At 47.8% G+C, this 14,405-nt stretch overlaps 1 protein-coding gene across 6 annotated transcripts in view; it reads right to left on the bottom strand.

Moving 5' to 3' along the window:
• The window catches only part of EEF2K (eukaryotic elongation factor 2 kinase), a 38,756-nt gene that overhangs the window by 13,161 nt on the left and 11,190 nt on the right, over nt 1–14,405 (bottom strand). For 5 of the 6 annotated variants that reach the window (XM_053276204.1, XM_053276199.1, XM_053276201.1 and 2 more), the window contains exons 4-12: nt 12,202–12,252; nt 10,436–10,536; nt 6,946–7,006; nt 6,116–6,153; nt 5,450–5,621; nt 4,385–4,534; nt 3,713–3,845; nt 2,957–3,084; nt 1,417–1,618 (exon numbers count right to left, since the gene is read on the bottom strand). In XM_053276204.1, coding sequence (XP_053132179.1) covers nt 1,417–1,618; nt 2,957–3,084; nt 3,713–3,845; nt 4,385–4,534; nt 5,450–5,621; nt 6,116–6,153; nt 6,946–7,006; nt 10,436–10,536; nt 12,202–12,252 — 1,036 coding nt within the window. The remainder of the gene's footprint in view (nt 1–1,416; nt 1,619–2,956; nt 3,085–3,712; nt 3,846–4,384; nt 4,535–5,449; nt 5,622–6,115; nt 6,154–6,945; nt 7,007–10,435; nt 10,537–12,201; nt 12,253–14,405) is intronic. The other variant, XM_053276205.1, reaches the window with a different exon arrangement.

A 14,405-nucleotide genomic window follows, 5' to 3' on the forward strand; every position in this document is an offset into this window, starting at 1 on the left:
AAAGCTGGGTTTAGCTGGGAACAGACTCCAACCGCCCAGAAGAAAACCAGTTCACTGCCCTAAGAGGATTTCCATGAACTTCAGCCTGTCTAATATCTCTGTGATGAATCAGGATGATGCCACTTTCTCATTCATTTTCCCCTGTCTTTATCAGATGAAAGTGATTCCCACACTCGTTACACCTCCTCAGCACTATCATCGGGTTTGTGATTTGCAAACCGGTTGGACCAGAATACAAACAGAATTGGAACAGAAGCCTCTGGAAACTTCTGCTGTGCAGCATCGATAGAAATTAGTGGGATGGGCACAAGAGCTGGTTTCTCCTTTCGATTCAAATTGCAGGAACTGCCAGTGGCTAGTCCTTTTTCCCTTTGGCTTCCCTCCTGTATCAAGCTTTGCCCTCCCCAATCAATGTTGTCCTGTCCATCTTACTGGAGAGCCAATTCATATGAGGCGGGTTCTCCTCAAGAACTCAGCTGCTTCACCCCAGCCGCCCCCCCATCAGAGCAATTAAGTCAATGGCCTTGTTAAGACGCCATGAAGTACTATGGCTTAAGGCCCATCTCCTATCCTAGCTCACTGGTCTTCATTGCATGGCCTGCAGGCCAATGGCGGCCCATGCACCTCTAATCCCCTTGGCCACTGCGCTCCCTCTTGCTCCCCTCCTCGGGCTCTCCCTGCCCCCACCACACTCTCCTTCCCCCCCGCCATCTTGCTCCCCACCTCCTGCTCTCCCTGCCCACACCCACACTCCCTCTCTCCCGCCCCACCACTCCACACACCACACCAGTGTGCTCTCTCGCTCTCTCTCCCCATCTTGCTCCTCTCCTCCTGCTCTTCTTGCCTCTGCCCGTGTGGGTTCTTGCTCTCTCTTCCACCCCGTCACCGTGGCCACTGCACTCACACCGGCTCTCTCTCCCTCTCCCCGTGTGTGCCGTCTCTCAGTCCCACGGCCACTGTCTTCATACTCTCCCCCCACCACTTCACGGAAGGAGCTCACTTGGCGGCTGCACCTCCCCTACTAAAAATGGGCCTCTGTCCAAGCTTGTTTTCATAGTCTGCTTAGAACAAACCAGGTTACAGACACCAGAGCAAACTGTGGCTTGTTGTAAAACATGGCTGAAAGCAGAAACTGCCCTCCCCTCATTCATGAAGAGGAAGGGAGAGGGCACACACCCAAGGGCTCAAAGAGGTTGCATGGAGCCAGGATGAAGCCAGGATTCCGTGTGTCGTCCGAATGGGGCCAATGGCAGCTAGTAGAGCCACAAGAACCTATCAGAGTAGATAAGCCAACATTGCGGGAAGGTAGGAAGGGGGCAGGAAGAGAGGTCAAAGAGGAAATGGCAAAGAAATGTTTTCTCCTGACAGGCCTCTAGCTAGTAGGTTCTACAGAAGGGAAGATGACAAACTACTTACGAGGACTGTCAATTTTTTGGCTGTGGGGTGTTGCTGAAGATGGAGAGTTGGGTAGCGAGTCAAAGGGCACGTCGCTCATGCTTTCATCGCCAGAGTTTTCAGACAAACGGAACAGCAGGGGAGGGCGGCTGCCAGAGATCGTCCTCACACGGCTGCTGCCACATTTCTCTTCCGTGCCCCGCACCATCGTCTTAGCAGATTCCTTGGCAAAGGAACACGCAGCACATCAGCGCTCGGGCTCTCAAGGTTTCCCTTCCCTCTCTGTGAAGGCCTGTGCTCTGATCCCGTGACGTCATCCAGACATGGATGCTGTGATGGGGTATGGAGCAGACGGGGCAGGAGCTCAGTGGTGGGACACTGGCTTTGCACAGAAACGCCAGTCCCAGGTTCAGCTCTAGGAACCTCCAGGTAGGGCTAAAAAAAGGACCCCTGTCTGAAGTCTGGGGAGCCACTGCCAGCCAGTGTAGACAACACTGGGCTAATTATTGGATGGGGGCCCCATCCCTCGAGGGGAATATCTTACAGTGCTCACACAGGTCTCCCATTCAAATGCAAACCCGGGCAGACCCAGCTTAGCAATGGGGACAATTCATGCTTGCTTCCACAAGACCAGTTCTCCTCCCTAATAGAAACCATGATGTAATACTTTGAATATGGAACGTTATTAAATTCAAGTTCAGTCCAATTATCGGAATATTTAGAACCCCATGGATTTATTTATTACATTTCTATTCTGCTCTTCCTCCAAGGAGCCCAGAGTGGTGTACATACTTATGTTTGCCCTCCCAAGAACCCCGTGAGTCAGATTAGGCTGAGAGATACATGACTGGCCCAGAGTCACCCCGTGAGTTTCATGGCTGAATGTTGTGAATATTTCCACTTTGGTTTTTGTACTGGTCTATTAGAAACAAGATCCAGTTTCCATAATACACCCAATTATCCAATTAAATGCCCAAATGATTACTGAGATACTCTCTGGGTTCAGACTTAAGAGAAAACCCATGGTTCCCCATGATGACAACAAGAACAAGTTTCCTGCTACATTTGAACCCGTCCAATGTATCTGAAGCATTTTGTCCCATGAACGGGACATCAACAAGTGTCCCTTCCAGCTCCAGGAGCTGAGAGCACTCCCTATTTTCAATCGTGTGCAAATTAAAGGGAAGTGATCATGTGGGAGGTGGGCCGGGCACAGGCGCCAAGGGCATCATCCTAACCCAGCACTTGTACCCAGCATGTAAGTAGGAGCAAACACCGTCAGAATCCTCACCCATGTCCCACACTATCATGTTCCCCTCCTCTAACCTAGCTTTTAACACACACACACACACAACTGAAAATCAGGTGGGTAGAAGAACAGGTAGTCGTGAGAACAGCCTTTATGTATAAGGCTTAAAATGTCTATTAGTTTACTGTAAAGGTTTTTCTCCCACTCTGAAGGGCTTCATTTCAAATCCCTGTCCACTGCAAATTAGGAAGTCATTTGCAAGAAGAGAGGAACCAGACTTCTTGTTCCAGGCCTTTTGCAGAACACACTTACCAGCAGCTTGTTACTTCGAAATAAGGCATCTTTCTCCTTGGAGAAGAGATCAAAAGGCGTCAGTCCCATGCTTTTGCAAATCTTGTTGCAGGAGTGGGAATGAAAGAACAACGCCATCCCCCGCACACCTGAGGATATCAAAAGAAGCCTGTGAAGAAACAGTTCCAGGGTGCAAAGCCCTCAATCCTCCACAGAACACCGTGCAGACATTATACATGCTAACTGTTGGTTTTTTGAGGCTTCTTTAGACTTTCAAATCTGGAGTCACATGCGTTGGACCGATTCAGATAGAAAGACAAATAACAGTTTGTTGTTACATGAGTGTGCCAGCCTGATGCTCTCTCCTCCCTTCATGTGCAGAGGGAAGAAATGTAAAGATTCACTTAACCAACCAAGATTCTATGAAGGCAACTATATGAGATTATATTTCTATAGGCAACAATAGAAATATGTGCAACTATGTCACAGGATGACAGACGTCAATAACCCCAAAGGGAAAAAACCAACAACTCTAACTAATTGTTTATAAGCTGGCCATGAACCGTAACAAATTTGATTTGATACCCCAAGTAAATGTCCAACAAATGCAACAAATAAACAAGCTGTAAGACTCTACTTCCACTGTCTTTACTGGATACATTCTTGTGACTAGGCAGGTAATTTAAATGGACGGAATGCCAAGAGAGACGAATTCATTTGCGCACCAAGCTTTCCGAGTGGAATGGGAAGAATGGAAGAACATCTGGCAGGTCTCACCTAGGTTGCCATCCCCAAAGTCTGCGCCACTCTCTGTGTGGACTTGAGGGTCTGTGTAGAGATCTCCAACTCCTTGGATGTCGACCACAATCAGCTGGTGTCCAGAGCGTTCAAACGTGAAATGGCTAAAGGCCTGCAGGCAATTGGAAGCTTTGTCAGCCAAGGGAGAGGAGAGCCATGGTCTGCTTCAGATGTTACAGTTACCCCCAGGAAACAGCAGCTTGGAGAGGTAGAGCCGGCCACAAAATGGCAGCCTGGGAAGCCGGAGCCCGTCACAAAATGGCAGCTTGTACCAAAGTGTACATTGGCAGAATATGGGACTTTCACAGCAAAACCCTGCGATTCCAGCAGAATTTTGCTGCAAGACAGGAAGGGAAGCCAGGGAGGCTGTTTTGTGGGGGATGAACCAGAGATAAATTTGTAGGAGGGAAAATAAAAGCAACCCTGAGCACTCAAAGGGAAACAAAATGTTAGGTGATAATGCCGCCACTGAAGAAGCCAGTCAGACTTTTAGTACTGGCTGGAAGGGGGAAGGGTGGAAAAAAGAGACCAAATCCCTCAAGAGCAACTTCAGAAGCACCCAGAAGCTATCAGTGGCTTCCCGGGCTACGTAACGGTGGCCCCTGCACTTGTCAATCTGGTTGCCAACCTTGTGCAGTGGGGAAGTCTCACCTGCGGGGTGAGGCGAATGTTGTCATCTCGTACAAATCCCGAGTTCGAGTTGTACTTGATGTATTTGCCCTCGATGTAATGTTCCAAGTGAAAGAGGGGTTTGCCGGGCCGGTTCTTCATTTCGAGAATGCAGGTCTGGACGATGTCCACCTGCGAGAGAAGTAGAGTTAAAGATCGGGCAAAATGGAGTGAAAAGGCATTGGAATCGCTGACTGGACAACACCCTCATTCTTAAAACCGCACAACACTGCATTTTATTAAAGCTACTCTCTCTCTGTCTAGGTTCTGGATACTCTGCATGGATTACCACAAAATTTCTGGTAATCTGGTAAATTCAGGCTGGCTTCAGTAGGGATCGTGGAGGAGAGGTTTTGGTGGATGGTGGCCCTTGATTTTAGCTCTCATCCTCTACCCCCAGGCGGGGGGTAGAGGCCCCAGTGACATACCAGCCTTGTAGCCAATCAAGACACAAAAGGCTGGTCTTCATGACCAGATGCTGGGCTGAAGAAGCGACCAAGGGCAGCGACCAGACCACCTTGTGGCCCCAGCACTGTACTGAGGGCGGAGGGGAAGCACCTTCCGTGCCGTCCGACCCAGGTCACAGCTGGCACACAACCACGTCCCCTTCCCCCTCCCTCGATTTTTGCCGTTCCTCAGGAGTGTGCATGGGGGCTTGGAGCCAGGCTGGAGGGCTCCTACTCCTTAGCTTTGGGTCGTGAGAACCAGCCTCTACGAACTCAATGGAAGGCACAGCTTCCCGTCCTCTTCAAGCAACATTTTTGCAGTTCAGCAGCTGATTCGCCCCGTTTAGCAACACACAAACCAGCCTAAGGGCTTTGCGGAGCACAATCACAGCACGCCGTCCTTTTGCTGGCATCTAGCTCCCATTAAAAGACAAGTGAAATGTTCAGAGCTTGAGCTGTAGCAATCAACTGGCATTCACCCGAACAGGCTCTGCAGAACGGCATCCCACTCAAGTGGCCTTAAGGACTCACGGGAGTGTTGTTAACCTCCCTCTCCCACTCCCAGGGTGGCTGCTCTGCTCGTTAGCGTGAAAAGGGTTACCTGTTTGGGGGGCTTGTGCCGGTTATATTCCTGCCCCCACAGCTTGGCCTCCATCTGGAGCCGCACGTCCTCAAAGTAGACGTCTCTGTTTACGGTCTCTATGTAACGCTTGGCCACGTAGTTAAAGGCACCTTTCCAGTTCTGGGTGTGCAGAAAATTGGACAGCTTTTTCCTACATAATGCGGGGGGCGGGGGAGATAAAAAGGACACAGACATTGGACTCAATGCCCTCTATTAGCATGATGGCACGGAAATGCTCCCAACGACTTTATGTGCAGCTCCCTGACTAATGGTTTATTAGGCCTGTGCGAAGCCTCGTTTTTAATTGTAATAATTTGTTTTATATTGTTTTTATCATGTTTTATGTATTTTAACTGCTTTAAAGTTGTGAGAAAGGGAACCCCTCTCATATGTTGTGGGATAATGAGACTGTATGTTTTGGGATACGGAACCCTTCCCATACATTGCAAGGTAAGCCATTTTGAGAATGTTTTGTTGTTGTTGAAAAGCAGTACCCATTAATATTTTCTAACCACCATAACAACAAGAACAAAATTGTTCTCTCCTTCAAATCTGCAATACTGTCTAAAAGGAAGGAAGAGGTTGCCCACCCTTTTGCCAGAACAAACAAAACCAAGCACATGTACGAACTCATGGCAGACTTACGTTCGGAAGCATTGCCGCATCGCTCCGCGGCCAAACGGCTGGAAAGAAATACAAATATGATCACTTCTGCGAAGGCTATTTAGGCCCGAAGAATTCTACCTGAGCGCCACAAAACGATGTGGAAATAAAATCCATGAGTTGCATGCATACTTCCCAGAATGCAGTGAACAATCATGAGAACCAAAGCATTCAAGGTACAATATAATACAATATGAATGCTAACTTGTCATTCCAAGTGATGATTAACTGATTACAGTCTCCAACCAACCGAAATACAAAGATAAATAATACATTTTACAATAATCGCACTGAAAATTCTGCTGCATCAATTATTTAAAATTAATTGCCTGAATTAACCATCTGTTTCCTAAGAGTTTAGGCCAGTGGGTTTCCCACCAGGTGCTGCTGAACTACAGTTCCCATCATCCCCAACTACAATTTATTGGGGTAAATTTATTGCAGCTGGGGGGGGGTGGAGCAACATCGGGGAGGTAGCCAGGTTGGGAACCACTGGTTTAGGACATGGTACAAAATTTAGCAACTTTGGAAGGAGCAAGTTATGAGGAACATGCAACTCCAGGTTTACTTTCTAAAGCAGACGGAGCAGACGGGATTTGCTGGCTAGAGTCCCTATCACACACACCTGGATTTGGGACAGTGGAAACAGGAAGCCCACCCCTCAAATTCGAGGCATTCAGACCTAGCGCCTTTATCCAGGACAAAAGGTAGCACCTGCTTCCCAGAGATGGCACAGCATTCATACAAGTCTCTATGGCTCTAGAAAGACGCTCTAAGCAGCAAAGAACACCAAGAGATGTGCCTGTTCTCACCTGGGAAGCCATTTTGATCAGAACCTCATCCTCGACCCATTCTCCAGTAACAGCATTGTATCTGCAGAATTAAGAGACCATCATTAAGACGCTCAAGGGGAGACCAGACTTACAGCTCCCCCTCCCCAGCTCATGAATGTGGAGAGGGTGTCAAGGAAATCATTTGGGCTTGTTTTTTTAAAAAACAACAACTAGCGTGAGCTGTTCAACAATGGAACAGCCTGCCTTGCACAGTGGCTAGGGAGCACCTGTCAGGGATGCTGTAAGGGTTTCCTGCTCTAAGCAAGGGGGTTAGACTAGATGACCTCCAAGGTACCTCCCAGTTCTCAAACTCTATCAAAAAAGCAGAACTAAGCTCAAAGTTAGGCAGGACAAATTTCCAATGTGTGCCTTGTCGCTTGATTGAGTAACTCAGAGCTAAGTGAGTTTAGCAGTGCAATGTGCTTATTAGAGTGTTGGACTAGGACCAGGGAGACCCAAGTTCAAATCCCTGTTCAGCCATGAAACTCACTGGGTGACTGAGTCGGTCACTCAGACTATACCCTGGGATCTGATCTTTTGCTTCTTGGGTGCATGAATGTGTCTGTGTGCATGTGTGTGTGTGTGCACACACAAATACCTGGCAAGGGACGTGTTAAACAACCCCCGCACGGTCCCTCTATTGAACCTTAAGCCACCTGATGCTGCTTTTCATGATAAATAAAAGGCACCAGGGGCAAGAAGAGGAGCAAGCATGGAATTATAGAAAAGCACAGCTCCTCCCGCAGAGGTCATTTATTTATATCCTGTCCCATATAAAATCTCTGGGCGGTTTACAATCGAAACCTAAAATCATATAGAACAAATTAAAATAACCATTTTTAAAAAACCACTTTAACACATTATGAGCGAAAAGCCTGACAAAACAGGTGCATTTCCAAGAGTTGCTTAAAAACAGCCAGAGATGGGGAAGTTCTGATTTCACGGGAGAGCGCATTCGAGAACCCTGGGATAACCCTAGAGATAGCCCGGTTTGGGGTCACCACTAAGTGAGCCGGTGTGGCAACCACAACCAAGCCTCCCACAATGATCCTAATAGCCGACGGGGTTCATGACAAAGGCGGTGCTCTCTTCAACACCCTAGGCCCTGGCAGCTCAGGGCTTTATACACAGCAACCAGGACTTTGTAATTCTCATGGAGGAGATTTTCTCGTAAAGGAAATTACAAGTGTGCCAAATCCTAAGTTGCACCCACCGCCCACCATGCCTGGTCCTTTCTTCATCCAGGAAAGGCAAGGGTTGGCCCTGGGACCACCTGCATGCCAAACGTGCTCGCTAGCACTGAGCTGCACCCCTCTCCTAGATGCTGGCTGCGTCCCGATGAGTGATGCATGTCGGCACCCAAGCCAGAGGTCGGTCTGGCTCTCAGCTCGTCCAGCAGCCTTTGCTAAGCTGGCCCTTTAAAGGTTCACATTCTGGTCATGCTTCACAGAGGGACAGAAAATACTATTTTAAGCACAGCACAGTGTGTTACCAAGAGGCCACGCTATTCATAGCTTTTAATAAAAAAATATTTGCTTCCTTAGGTTAAATTCCAAAGATTACGCCAACCAGCTCATAAATGATTGAAGTTGGGACAAAGGAAAAAATATATATATTCGGAGAATGAGAACCCAGGATAAGTCGAAAAGAGGTCTGCACGAGGGAGAAAAGGAAGGTAGAGAGTCCAGAACATGAGAAGTCATCGCTCCACCCTGTTCTGCATGTGTCAGACCACCTCACTTGAAATACCATGTCCAGTTATGGGCCCTGCATTTTAAGGAGGACACCGATGAGCGGGAACAGATTCAGAGGAGAGCAACCAAGATACTCAGGGGGTCTGGAAATCAAGTCCTGCGAGGGAGCCGGGAGAAGAGAAGTCTAAGGGTGGGGCGGGGGGTAGGATCGCCGTCTTCAAATATCTGAAGGGCTGCCACGGGGGGGGGAGAGGCGCGAACTGTTGCCCCAGAGGGCAGGATTAGAAGCAAAAGCTTGGAAAGGGACAAGGGAGCAGAGTTAGGCTGGACATTTGGAAGGATCTCCTAACTGGAAGAGCTGCTCAGCAGTGGAGAAGTCTTTGCCTTGTGCAGCCAGGGTCCTCCTTTACTGCAGGTTTGCCAACAGAGCCTATACAGCCAGGCTTTTACTTCGAATGGAGTGGGCCAGTCCACAGATTAGCTGCATTTACCCCGAAGTCGCTGCAGGCTATCTGGGACCAGGACTGACAGGACTCTGTTTCCCCCCAAATCAAGGCTGCACGTTCTGGCTTAGCCAGAAGTATATCCAGCTTTTAAAAATCCTCGATTTCCAGCAGCTTTTTTGGGGGGGTGGGGGTGGGGGGGGGACCCAAGGCTTCTGTTATGCCCCAAAGTGTCTCTGCCATGTGTGGAGTGGCCATTGGCAGCAATCCCGCTTTTCAAAACTCAATGAAGGGGAGTTTACATAGGCGTTCGATATGCAGAATGGATGGGACCAGTGTTCCCTCTAACAGGGATTCCACGATGTTGTTGACTACAACTCCCAGAATCCCCAGCTGCAATGGTGGCTTTTGCTTGGAGATTATGGGAGTTGTAGTCAACCATGTCTGGGAAGCCTTGTTAGAGGGATCACTGGATGTAACCTGAGCCTTTTTGTCTCTGCCGATTCCATTAGCCTGAAATTTTCTTCATGAGAGGGAGAAAGCTCTGATTTCAGCTTTAAACTTCCCTGCCTCTTAAACTGTCTGGGGCGTGTGCATGTGTGTGTAGCGGGGAGGGGAGAAATGAGGTGATGAAGGCAGTCACTCACAAAAGCAAGAGTTAAGCATTTTGCTGTTTGATCCAGCTTTTGGCAACTTCATGCCGGTCCTCCGGTCCTCCACAGCTCAAACTAACATCAACAAAAAAGCTCTCCCGACTCCTCCTCTCTGTGATTTGTGACTGGTTGGAGGAAAAGCCTGGAGCAAGTTGGTGGGAACGCACAGGAAAAAGATCTGCCAGGGATTGCGGAGAGGAGCCGACAGCTATGTGAACTGTCCATTTAAGTGAACTGAGGCTTAGAGAAAAGTGACCCTACTTTGGGAGATGCATATTTATTCAAGCCTGCCACAGTAGTAGATAATGAAATTTGAAACACAGCAAAATGCCAGCAAGTACGGACCTACTAGGGCCAAACAGACATACCTCATAAATTAAACTGCTAGTTTAAATGAGTGATAAGGTTGGCTCTCATTTCTCTGAACGATACGTAAAGCAGTCAGCCTTCAGTAGACCCTATTGAAGACTCCCCTTTTTAACTTGTGCATTCAGCAAAACCTAAATAACTCAACCCACCTACTGTTGGACACACCTCCCTGCCTCTAGATGCACTGGTCAGTTTCATATTTTCAAATATATGTTTATGTGGACTTTGTGAAGAGAAACAAGCAAACCCTTTTGACCCATACCAATAAAGCCCTAGGGGGAACAGGTGTGATGCAGAAAGATCTACAGACCTGTAACGGGTGGCATTTTCCGTCTCAACGTCCTCCAGATGGAACTCTGCCCAGGGGTCTGGCATGTGCTTGGCCTTCTCAATGGCATGCTTCCAAGCTTCCTGCAGAAGTTGAAACTAGCAAGTTATTTATACCATGCCACACTGGCCCCAGAAACCATGCAGTCACACTTGCCAGGACATTTCTGGGCTGCAGTTCTGCACACAGAGAAAAAACCCCAAGCTGCCAATGCAGGATCAAGGATCTGTCTGCATACATATGTCTTGACAAGATGAGGTTGGGGCACAGTGTTCCCTCTATCAGGGATTCCCAGAAATTGCTGATTACAACTCCCAGCATCCCCAGCTGCAACAGCCTTTGTTTGGGGATTATGGGAGTTGTAGTCAACAACATCGAAGAATCCCTGTTAGAGGGAACACTGTTAAAGTATCCCCCCTGTTAGAGGGAATCCAGTGAGGGAACGCTGGATCCAAATTTCAAGGGGCACTTGGGAGTTGCCGGTCTCTGTTACAGACTTCGCTTTGGGCCAAACAACACACGTGCGCTTGTCCCAGAAAGGGACAGCCCTTTCATGAGGCAAGGTAAAGCAGTCCCTTCAAGCAGCAGATTATGAGGGTTCCAGCAAGGTGGCAAGTTGTTCTCCGGTGCCACCATCAGAAGCTGATCCTGCAAACTTTGTGAGGAGCTTTGCCTCTCCTCACACTCCTGTCCACTAGGCAGTCGTCTAGGCCACCAATTTTTGGGGGTGCTACGTGCATCCCTCTCTGCTCTCCAAGGAACCACTGGAATATCTGACTTCCTGGGAGTGCTCATTCGCTCTCCTCCCCGGATGGGGAGTGTTGAGGGGTGTGGCAGGGGGAGAAAGAGAGAGTGAGCAAAGCCAGCCAGCCTTGCTTGGCTCCCTCCCGTCCCAGCAAATGAGCATCCTGCACGGCTCAAATTAAAGCTGGGACTCCACAATTCTCAGATGGCTGGGTGCCCAAGTCCCACATTGCCTAAGGCACCAAAGCACCCACGTATGGCCCTGCCAGTAAGTGAGGTTAGGTTTGTAGACAGAGTGCTGATCCACCTAATTTGATCCTTATTTGCTCAGAGATTACCATTATTAATTCTAAAGTGATCCAGTTAAGCTGAAACATGCTTTCAATGCAACATTAAGAAAGAAGCATGTGCCATATGGGAATATTAAAAAGCCAAAGCCTTCTGAAACGTTAGCCGTAAGAACCAAGCTCACCACAAGCAGCAAAAGCAGGAGTTAGTATGCAGGGGATACAGATGAATATTACAACTCCAGACACCATTTCTTTCTTCACCTAGACCCCGCGACTGTGGGAACGTCAGTGTTAAATATTCAGATATTTTTCTCCCCAGGTTAAATGCAAGCTATTCTTTATCCAATGTAGAAGGTCTCTCTCTCGACATAACTCTTCTCTGGACAGAATGTGCCACTTGGCACCTTGGTTTGGCTGAAACAAGGAGGTATCTGTGGGCAGATTCAGATGTTGTGCAGAACCTCTGCTCACACCCCCAGCCTTAGGAGGGTGCACTTCCTCTTCCCATCCCCGCACAAGCATCTAATTCCTTTCTAGGTCAGGAAAAGCTGAGATTGGCGTGTTCAGACATCATGGCCAGTCTGGGTTTATTCTAACCTATATTTCAGAGACCCCAAGATTGGAAGCTCACTTTTTACATTACACTCATTTCTGAAGGAGTGAAATCACTATAAGAATCTCTACAAAGTGTTATTGCATTCAGTTTTGACCTACCCGGCTACGGTCAACCACAGCGCCATGCTTAGAATGCTGCCGGGGGCCATTCTAAAGGACATACATGAGAAATGTTAAGCAGAAGACGGATACACAACAAAGAAAATGATCATTTAAGCCAGAACAGGTATTGAAGTTGCACAATTACTGTATGACTTCTGAGAAATCTGTTTTCTCCAAGAATCTTACAGTGACATATTTGCACACAAGGTTTTATGAAGCAACATCTAAGTCATGAGATCCTCCCATTAGTAAAATACTTATATGATAGTCTGGATCGGGGGTAGGCAGCCTTTCGGAAGTGGCATATGCCACGTCTTCATTTATTCACTCTGATTTAAGGTTTTGTGTGCCAGGAATACATTTTAACATAGAAGTTCGGTCTCTCTACATCTAAACAAACTATAGTTGTATGTAAAGTAAATAATGAGTTTAAAAGGCTTAATAAGCTTAATTTAAAATAAATTAAAATGCAGATCTTTCCAGTTGAGTGTGGCAATTCTCTAGTGTGTTTTAGCTGTGTCTTTCTTGTATCTAGTGGGAGTTAACAACATTAATGCCCAGTTTAAGCTTCATTCCTGGACAAGCAGAATTTCTGATAATGTCCCTTCTTGGATACAAACGTAGATAAATTCCAGTGTTCCCTTTTGGACACTGTGGAAAAGATGATCCAGCACAGAAAAACTAGCTCCTGCTACATTTAATGATGAAGCCTCCTCCTCAGGATTATTTCATGTGCAACATTTGGTGCCCAAGCTGTAGGTCGCTGACCCATGGTCTGGATGCAAAGACCAACAGCACAGCTACTGTCTGACACACACACCTTCTCTGGGAACTGCAGAAGACCCCTTCCTTTCCAAGGCATTTAAGGGAAACAATTCTTGCTTGAAAAAGTCCTCAAAAGGGCTTCCTGTGGCCCAATACACCTTGGGTTGGGGGGAGAGTTCTGCTTGGGACAGTGGATAGCTGCCACCATTAGTAAGCTTGACCGACCACTGGAGCAGTAAATAGCAGGTCCGTAGATATAGCTTTCAGGTAGGCACAGCTACTGCTCCAATCCCAGCCTCCTCTATAAAACGGCTTTCTCTGGACAGAAGATTATGCACCATGTCCTGCCCACATCTGCTTCCTCTGCCTTGATTTTTTAATTTTATTTTATAGTTCAGTCTCTATACTGCCTTTCATAAAACCCATTCCAAGGCGATTTCCAAAAACTAAAATACAATTAAGCTCCATGAAACCCACATTAAAATAAATCAAAAACACAGGGACAAAGACAGAGCAGCAGGAGAGGAGAGAGAGAGTGGCAGCAACTCTTCAGGTATAAAAGCCTGAACCAATTAAAAAGTCTTCCGTTTCTGTTTAAAAGCAGCCACAGACATTGGAAAACCTTTAGCGGTCTAAAGGCAGAAGTCTTTGGCTAAACCCAGGAGGCAGTCCTTACAGAGGTTAGTCTAGGACCTGCTGCATCCCATGGGTGAGATGCTAGTATCGCTTGCCACAAGGACTAGGGTCTCCTACACCAGGGACTCCCCACCTGTGGTACTCCAGATGTTGATGGACTACAACTCCCAACAGCCCCCAGCTACCATTGATGGTGGCTGGAGCACAAGTTGGGAACCCCGATCCTATACCGATCTACTGGATCAGGACATAAGGTGGACTTTCCCGGCCCACTTCTTCCAAGTTAGTCCCACAGCTGATTCACACAGACAGCTGTATCTAAATATAGTTGCTCTCCTCCTGTTAAATAAAGGGAATCGCCACTTCTAAAAGGTGCCTCCTTGCTCACTTAGCTGGGGTTATATACAGCAAGCACACTTGCTGCAGGCAGTCTGTGGTCTGCAGTGGCGGCCACAGAAAACTGGAGGCTCCTGGAGCCAATCCTGCTAACTGGGAGGTGCAGCCTGCCCCCCGCCCCACTCCAGTTCCAGCTTAGAGACGGAGGCAATAGGACTTAAGGGGTGCTTGCAGGCAGGCAGTCCACAAAGGGCAACGGAACCTACCAGCTAAGCGGAGATTTCTAGCAGCCAGCTGTGGCCCAATTGAAGATTTATAGATTGCTTTTCAACAATAAAAAGTTCACAAAGCAGTTTATACGTGGTCCAATCCTACCACCATCTCAGAAAGCCTTCTTTCAAAGTGAGGATGCTCTGAATCACAGACTTATATGGGCTGCTAGTTGTATGGCGAACTGAGCAAAG

This window comes from Hemicordylus capensis, chromosome 13, assembly GCF_027244095.1.
Source record: "Hemicordylus capensis ecotype Gifberg chromosome 13, rHemCap1.1.pri, whole genome shotgun sequence".
NCBI lineage: Eukaryota > Metazoa > Chordata > Lepidosauria > Squamata > Cordylidae > Hemicordylus > Hemicordylus capensis.